Source organism: Dipodomys merriami, unplaced genomic scaffold, assembly GCF_024711535.1.
Source record: "Dipodomys merriami isolate MVZ:Mamm:240054 unplaced genomic scaffold, mDipMer1.0.p SCAF_7, whole genome shotgun sequence".
Classification (NCBI taxonomy): Eukaryota; Metazoa; Chordata; class Mammalia; order Rodentia; family Heteromyidae; genus Dipodomys; species Dipodomys merriami.
In genome coordinates, this window is record NW_027206290.1 from 46,231,822 (window position 1) to 46,240,873 (window position 9,052).

Consider the following 9,052-nt stretch of genomic DNA (forward strand, 5'->3'; position numbering starts at 1 on the left):
TAACAGAAACAAAAAGCACAACGATGGGAAAAGGGCAATACTTGACTTGAATAGTGCATTATTTGCCTAACAAATAAGTGCAAGGCTGAGTTCAATCCCTAGTACTGCCAAACATACATACCTACTAACATAAAAAGCGTCAAACAGAAACAGAAAACTATGCCCTCCATTGATAGCTATGTTACTTCTCTGAAATGACCTTTAGTTTCATTGTGTGTGTTTATGTGTATGTGTGTGTATGTATATATATATATATATATATATATATATATATATATATATATATATATATATATATATATATATATATGTATCTTGAGGTTTACTACTTCCAATTAACTTGATAGAAGCTAGTTTTGATTTTTGGTTTTTTTTGGTTTTGTTTTTTAGAAGCTAGTTTTGTTTTTGGGCTTAAAAAGCAATTTCCAACATATATTACACCAATACTCGATATTCAACATTGTGTTGAAGGAGGGGAGGCGGCTGCACAGTACCCTGAGTTAATAATACCTTCAGGGGGGCGGGGGGGGCTGGGAAAGTGGCTCAGTGGTAGAGCACTTGCCTTGCATGCATGAGGCCCTGGGTTCAATTCCTCAGTACCACATAAGCAAAAAGAAAAAAGCCGGAAGTGGTGCTGTGGCTCAAGTGGTAGAGCCCTAGCCTTGAGCTGAAGAGCTGAGGGATAGAGCCCAGGCACAATGAAGAGACTGTAGATTTCTTTTTTTTTTTTTTTTTTTTTTTGTTTTTTTTGGGGGGGGGGTCCGGTCGTGGGGCCTGAACTCTGGGCCTGGGTGCTGTCCCTCAGCTCTTCAGCTCAAGGCTAGCACTCTACCACTTGAGCCACAGCCCACTTCCGGCTTTTTTCTTTTTGCTTATGTGGCACTGAGGAATCGAACCCAGGACCTCAGGCATGCAAGGCAAGCACTCTACCACTGAGCCACCTTCCCAGCCCAAGACTGTAGATTTCTTTCCTGGATGTAATTAAACAGCGCAGTAACCAAGAGAATGTCTTATTAATTTAAGCCTAATTTCAATATACCTTACAATACTTTAAAAAAAAATTTAACACAAGATTTAAAATTTAAAAATACAGAATGTCAGATTTAATGAAAGATTTGGGGAACACTAAATCCTAATATTTTAATTTGCAAGTGAGAAAGATGAGGCTTAGATGACTCTAAAGGGGAAGTTAGTTTTAGTAACTGACACTGCCTGCCAAACAGAAACTTATATTGCTGTCTTATATGTAATGCTAACATTGGAGGCAGTGACTACATATATATCTTACTTGACATGAGTCCAACTAATCTATATTGCTGAGTTGTTTTGTGCTAACTCAAGAATATTAGATACAATTCTTTAGTAACTGCTAACCCCTATCTTATTTTTCGTGGGGGTGGGGGAAGCAGCAACATAAAGAGTAAGAGTACTCTTTCTGGATGAGGCTGCACTATTTTGAATCCTGATTTTGTCTCTGACTGTATAACTTACAGCACTTTACTTAACACTTGTCTATTTGCTGATCTTTATGGTGATAAGAATATACAAGCAATTCTTACATGACTAATATATGTAAGTGTATTACCTTAGAGGGTATCACTATTTTCCTTAGGAGTTTTGTTATCAATCATGAGAAATTAATCAAGATATGGAGAAACCACTTAAATGTAGATATTAAAGCTGGGCACAGGTGGCTCACGCCTATAATCCTAGCTACTCAGGAGGCTAAGATCTGAGTATTGTGGTTCAAAGCCAGCCTGGGCAGGAAACTCCATGAAACTCTACCTCTACCAAACTACTCAAGGGGGAAAAAAAAGCCAGAAGTGGCATTGTGGCTCAAGTGGTAGAGTGCTCACCTTGAGCAAAAGAAGCTCAGGGGTAGTGCTCACACCCAGAGTTCAAGCCACAGGACCAGAAAAAAAAAAAAAGTAGCTATTAAAATATATAGGGGGGCTGGGAAGGTGACTCAGTGGTAGAGTGCTTGCCTTGCATGCATGAGGCCCTGGGTTCGATTCCTTAGCACCACATAAGCAGAAAAAAAAAAGCTGGAAGTGGTGCTGTGGCTCAATTGGCAAAGTGCTAGTCTTGAGCTGAAGAACTGAGGGACAGCACCCAGGCCCAGAGTTCAGGCCCCACAACTGAAACCCCCCCCCAAAAAAAATTCAACCTTTAGGGCTGGGAAGGTGCCTCAGTGGTAGAGCACTTGCCTTGCATGCATTAGGCCCTGGGTTCAATTCCTCAGCACCACATAAGCAAAAAGAAAAAAGCCAGAAGTGGGCTGGGAAGGTGGCTCAGTGGTAGAGCGCTTGCCTTGCATGCATGAGGCCCTGGGTTCGATTCCTCAGCACCACATAAGCAAAAAGAAAAAAGCCAGAAGTGGCGCTGTGGCTCAAGTGGTAGAGTGCTAGCCTTGAGCTGAAGAGCTGAGAGATAGCACCCAGGCCCAGAGTTCAGGCCCCACGACCAGACCCCCCCAAAAAAAAAAAGCCAGAAGTGGTGCCATGGCTCAAGTGGTAGAGCGCTAGCCTTGAGCTAAAGAGCTGAGGGACAGTGCCCAGGCCCAGAGTTCAGACCCCATTACCGGACCCAAAAAATAAAAATAAATAAAATATATAAGGGGAAGAAAAAAAGGAGAGAAAACTGTGGGATGAAGAGGATCAAAGCATATTACATACATACATATGTATATATATATAAATACATATTCTAATGAAACCTATCAAATGCTATTTGAAAAAATGGAAGGGAGATGAGGAAGGGAAATAAGGTGAAGAGTTGAACTGTTTAAGCACACTGTGTGCATGTATGGAAAATCACAATGAAGTTCCCTCATATCACAAGCCCAAAAATAAAATTCAAAACTGTATTATAATCAATTGAAGAAAAAACAAAGGCGTATTAATATTAATTCTTAGACACAGTTTTGGGCCACCACACCATGACATTTTTTGTCAACATGCAGTTGTACATATTTTGGAGTGCAGTGTGAGTTTGATACATGTATATAGTGTGACCTGAATAAATCAGGGTCACAAACATTTCTATTCTCTCAAGTTGCTCCTGTAGTCCCAGCTACTGAGACAGCAAAGATAGCAGGATCTCTTGAGCCCAAAAGCTCGAGACCAGCCTGGGCAACATAGTAAAACCCTGTCTCTTTAAAAACTAAAATTACCTGGGCTTGGAAGGTGGTTCAGTAGTAGAGTGCTTGCCTTGCATGTATGAGGCCCTGGGTTCAATTCCTCAGCACCACATAAACAGAAAAAGCCAGAAGTGGCCCTGTGGCTTAAGTTGTAGAGCTCTAGCCTTGAGCTGAAGAGCTGAGGGACAGTGCCCAGGCCCAGAGTTCAAGCCCCACGACCAACAACAACAAAAAAAAAACCAAAAAACTAAAATTACTGTCACCCCACTGTATTGTAGAAAATTAACTATAGCACACTTCTAACTTCTTTTATTTCCGGATACAAGGGCTTACATTCAGGGCCAGGGCACTCTCCCTTAGTTTTTCTCTCAAGGTCGGCACAATACCACTTGAGCCACAGTTCCACTTCTAGTTTTCATTTTGCTGGTTAAATAAAGTGTTTCATTGACTTTGCTGCCCTGACTGGCTCCTCAGATCTGTCTCAAGTAGCTAGGATTAGAGGAATGAGCCACTAATGCTCAGCCTTTCTTTCTCTCTCTCTCTCTCTCTCTCTCTCTCTCTCTCATTCTCTCTCTCTCTCTCTCTCCCTTCGTTCTTTCCTTCCTTTCTTTCGTTGTTTTGAGACAGTCTTCCTGTATAGCCCAGGCAGTTAAATAACAGTCCTTACAGGGATGATTTATGAATTAGATCCTACTTAAAATACATGCATAAGAAGCTTACTTTTAGCTTGCCTTGCATGCATGAGGCCCTGGGTTCGATTCCTCAGCACCACATTAGCAGAAAAAGCTGGAAATGGTGCTGTGGCTCAAGTGGTAGAGCACTAGCCTGGATCTGAAGAGCTGAGGGACAGTGCCCAGGCCCAGAGTTCAGGCACCATGATTGGCAAAAAAAAAAAAAAAAAAGAAGCTTACTTTTAGTATTTAAAACAAACTTTACTGAAACCTATACAAAAGGGCTTTCTTTCAAGGAAGATTACCTAAAACTCACAAAGGCCTTGGGTTCCTTCCCCAGTGGAGGAATAAAAGGAAGGAGGGAGGAACTTTGTTTAAACACTAATATTTATTTATTTATTTATTTTGGGTCCATTCGTGGGGCCTGAACTCTGGGCCTGGGTGCTGTCCCTCAGCTCTTCAGCTCAAGGCTAGCACTCTACCACTTGAGCCACAGCGCCACTTCCGGCTTTTTTCTTTTTGCTTATGTGGTACTGAGGAATCGAACCCAGGGCCTCATGCATGCAAGGCAAGCGCTCTACCACTGAACCATCTTCCCAGCCCCTAAACACTAATATTTAAAGTCTTTCTGTATATCACTAGTAGTCAGGTCTAGATAAATTAAATAACTGATTAAGCATGTCAAGATCAAAGTTGCCCTATGGAGCTCAGCCTGGCCTCTAATTTACAATCCTCCTGTCTCAGCCTCCCAAGTACTAGTCTACACTTCTTTCTTCCATTGGAACTAAGGCCATGCAGCAAGCTAAGTTAAATTGCAGTATATGTGCAGTTGAAACACAATCCTGTATCATTCCAGTGTACTAGATTGTTTCTGGAAATACAAACCTTCTTTTATTCTCAGATTTGGTTTTCTGAATATGGGATTCCAAAGACCACTATTATTCATGGAAGACATATTAAGGTCAACCATCTCCCCACACCTGGAACCCTCAAACTCCTAACAGGAAAACCACAATCCCTACTGTTTATTTCTGCCAGCACAAATGCTGACATAATATGTAATGGTAAATATCTCAAGGAATATTTATAGAGAAATTTTAGAAAATTAACCTTATTTACATATCATCAGTATAAAAAATATGCTTCTCTGACACTCTGAAAATATTACAGAATGGAATTGGAGAAACCCTAGGTCTCCTTGGCACAGGCCCAAATTTTCTTAATAGAGACCCGGAAATACAACAAATCAAAGAAAGGTTGGACAAATGGGATTGCATGAAGTTGCAGAGCTTCTGCATGGCAAGGACATAGTTAGCAAGATCAATAGAAAGCCTACGGATTGGGAGAAGATCTTCACTAGCCATACAACTGACAAAGGGTCTCATATCTAAAATATACTTGGAACTCAAAAAATTAAATCCCCCAATAACAAATCCTCAAAGAAACAACTGCCCAATAAATAAGTGGGCTAAAGACTTAAAGAGAAACTTCTCTGAAGAGGAAAGAAGGATGGCCAATAGACACATGAAGAAATGCTCAACCTCTAGAGCCATAAAAGAAATGCAAATCAAAACAACATTGAGATACCACCTCACCCCAGTTAGAATGGCTAAAATCAAGAACTCTAATAACAACAGATGCTGGAGGGGATGTAGACAGAAGGAAACCTTACGGCATTGTTGGTGGGAATGTAAACTTGTTCAACCACTTTGGAAAGCAGTATGGAGGTTCCTCAAAAGACTCCACATAGAGCTCCCCTATGACCCAGCAATCCCACTTTTGGGCATTTACCCAAATGCTTACAAACAAGACCACACTAAAGCTACCAGCACGACTATGTTTATTGCAGCACTATTTACTATAGCTAAGATATGGAACCAACCCAGATGCCCCTCAGTAGATGAATGGATCAAGAAATGTGGTACATATACACAATGGAATTCTATGCTTCCATCAGAAAGAATGACTTTGCCCCATTTGTTAGGAAATGGAAAAACTTGGAAAAAATTATATTAAGTGAAGGAAGCCAGGCCCAAAGAAACATAGGTCCCATGGTTTCCCTTATTTGCAATAACTAGTATATGTCTGAGTCAAGCAGAAAAGGCCAGATAAGGTGATGTTAGGGAAATGAACCCTAAGATATGTATTCAAATGTTTTTTTTCTTTTATGCGATTGTTTCTAACACATTTATAAGATTATTTCTTCATTGCTTTGTATGTCCCTCCCCCACAGTATAACCCCTGCTTTCACTGTATTTGATGTCGGTATAATTTGTGGAGGAGAAGGGGAAAAACAAATCGTTTAAATAGGGATACAGGTGGACCCATTGCTACAATGAGATGTACAAGTCCTTATGTCGAAAACGAACTTTACAACTTTGGGGGGGTGCGGGGGGGGGGGGGGAGAGTGGGGAAGATTGGGTGGGGGGGCAGGGGGAGGATGGGAAGGGGAAACAAAGGAGAAGGCTACAATGCTTGATAAGAAATGTACTCATTATCCTGCCCATGTAATTGTAACCCCTCTGTACAGTATTTTCACAATTAAAAAAATATATATATGCTTCTCCAAAGCTGGAAGAAAAGCTTCCTCCAAAGCTGAAACTTCATGAAAAGTACTGAAAGTATTAAATTTCTGCCTTATATAACTCGACACCAGCTAGAGCTTTCTGAACGATTAAGTTCATAAAAAGAAATTAAAAAGGGAAAATTTAATCTATTCTAAGTATGGAGGAGCAAAGGAGTCTGAGCTTCTAAGTACACTTAGTCTTTATGTTTGACCCAGTGTCAAAGAGTACTTTAAAAAAATAAACACGGGCAACCTCAGTACACATTATGTACCAAGAAATAAACAAAAAGTGTCACCGTTGCTTTCACCACAAGCGATCCCTAACCATCCATATAATACCCTATGCACAACAATAATGGTAGGAAATTTATAAAATGAAAAAAAACCTAATCAATGAATTTTAAAAAAAGGTAAACCCAAGGTGTGCTGGCACAAAGGAAAAAAAATCATCATTCTTATCTTCACTATGACAGTGTCTGCTGTCTTATTTAACTTGGATTAATTAAACTACAATCAGTGACATCACAGCGTCTTAAGTCCATTTTATTTAGCAATCTATAATTAACATTTTCTGGAACTTCTTTTCTATTTTGGGGTTTTGGTTGTTGTTGCTGTTTTTTTTGCTTTTGGATCCTAATTTCTGTCTTATCAATATCAGTTATGTAAGCACTAATTCAAAATTTTTTAAAGAGTTCTGATAAATTTAGTTAAGATAAATCCATCACAAAATCATAGCATCATCTTCATTTTACAACTATTAAATCATTTAATCTTTCCCAAAATCCTGAGGCAAACATTATTATTTTTACATTTCCATAAAAGATGAAGGAAAAAAAATTGAAGTTTACAGATAGCACAAGACTTGCTTAAGATCATAGAGCTTGTGACAGGGCCTTAACTCAAATCCAGGCTAATCCAAAGCACTAGGTGCTTTTGATCACATTACAAAGGAAGGTACAAAGCTAATTTTTCAACTAGCTCTCCATCATTTTACAGATATGTATTCTATACGTCAGTAGCAGTTCACAATAAAGAAGTAATATCTTTCTAATCACTCCTATTAATGTGGACTCTGTCAAGTAGCATGTCTTTGTTTTTGTTTTTTGCTTTCAGATGTATAGAAAAAAGTCTTCAGATATCAATAGTCTTGCTTTAAAATATGTATTTCATAAGCAAAACTCCAGCATCTTGCATGCAAAAAAATAAAGAAATTTTGCCTGTATAAATGATTCAGGAGCTGAACCTGAAAAGCTGTGAACCTTAAGTAATTCTCCCTAGATAAACCCTCTCCACACCCACACCCACCCCGTCAATAAAGACAACAACACAACGGAGAACTGAGGAGGTACAAAATAAGGAAAACTGAGACATTCGGCCATTTCTCATTATGCTATCCATCCGGCTGATGAACGAAACTAGAACGGTGTACCACACAGACCCTTCCAAAATTCATGATCACTGACAGTCAAAAAGGCCATTGCAACAGGGGTACACAGAACCCTCTCCCCCCCAAAACGCTGCATCTAATAAGAACCACGTATCCCGACCACCAGTCAATCTACACAGTCAGCAATTAAATATTAACGGCATGCCGTTGGCCCGGGAGCACTCATCGAGAGCCTCCCCGGCCGACTTCTGTTAAGAAAGAAAAAGACTGTCCTCGTTTTCTAGGGGGCCACTGAGCATGCCCCTCGGGTGGGCTGCCCATTCCGTCTCTCCCAGGGAAGGCGGACGGGCCGCCCTCCGCACCCCTGGGAGCCGAGGCCTGAGGGTGGCCGGGTGCCCTTTTCCCCCTCCCAGCTGTCAGCGACAGGTCGGGAGGCGGGGCGCGGCCGGGCTGGGCCGCGCCGGGCCGTCCGCACAAAAGAAGGGGAGCGAGCGAGCCGGTAGGAGGACCGGCCCCCGAGCCGGGGTGGTTCGGGGTGGGGCCGGGAGAGGTCGGGGGCGCTTACCCAGCAGCAGCACGTTCTTTCCCGCCGGGAGCTTGGAGCGCGAGCGCGTGGAGACCTCGCTGAGGATGCAGGACCTAACGGGGAGCAAGGCGCAGGCTGAGGCCGGGGACCGGCGGGTCCGGCGGCCGAGCACGCAGCGGCCGGCCCGGCGCGCGCGCGCGCGGGGCTCCCGGACACGTCCGCCGAGCGGGGAGAACCCACGGGGACCCGGGAGGGGTGGGGTGGTTACCAAAGATTCTGCCCGTCCTCGTCGTCGCCCGCTGCGGCGCCGCCACTGCCCGACGCCAGCTCGTGGGCCAGGGGGCCGCCAGAGTAAGCTGCGCCAAGTCCCGGCGGAGAGGAACCGAACGAGCCTACCCGCCCCACAGCCGCCATCTTGATCGGGAATCACACCACTCCCAGCCGGGCTGAATGAGCAAGGCGGCGGCGGCGGCAGCGGCGGCGGCGGCAGGGGGAACCCGGATACGGTCGCTCGCCGAACGGAGAGGGTGGAGCCTGTAGGGGCGGGGCTGGCGGGTCGCTCGGCGCATGCGCCGCTCTGCCGCAGGGTTGCGCTTGCGCGGGGGGGGGGGGTATTCCCGTTCGGTAGGTGCTTCGATGTAGAAGCGCGTCCCTCCGGGCTCCGGCAGCCGCCGGTGCGGGCGCGTTGTGTCAGGTGAGCGGCGTTGGGTCCCACCCTTCAGTCCAGTCGAGAATTCCTGCAGTCTGTCACCGTGGCCCTCCA

The 9,052-nt window shown here is 43.6% G+C and overlaps 1 protein-coding gene across 1 annotated transcript in view; it reads right to left on the bottom strand.

The window, feature by feature from the left end:
* The window catches only part of Dync1li1 (dynein cytoplasmic 1 light intermediate chain 1), a 50,382-nt gene extending 41,595 nt beyond the window's left edge, over nt 1-8,787 (bottom strand). The window contains exons 1-2 of the mRNA XM_070006492.1: nt 8,558-8,787; nt 8,329-8,402 (exon numbers count right to left, since the gene is read on the bottom strand). Coding sequence (XP_069862593.1) covers nt 8,329-8,402; nt 8,558-8,703 — 220 coding nt within the window. The 5' untranslated portion in view covers nt 8,704-8,787. The remainder of the gene's footprint in view (nt 1-8,328; nt 8,403-8,557) is intronic.
* Between the last annotated feature and the right edge of the window lie 265 nt (nt 8,788-9,052).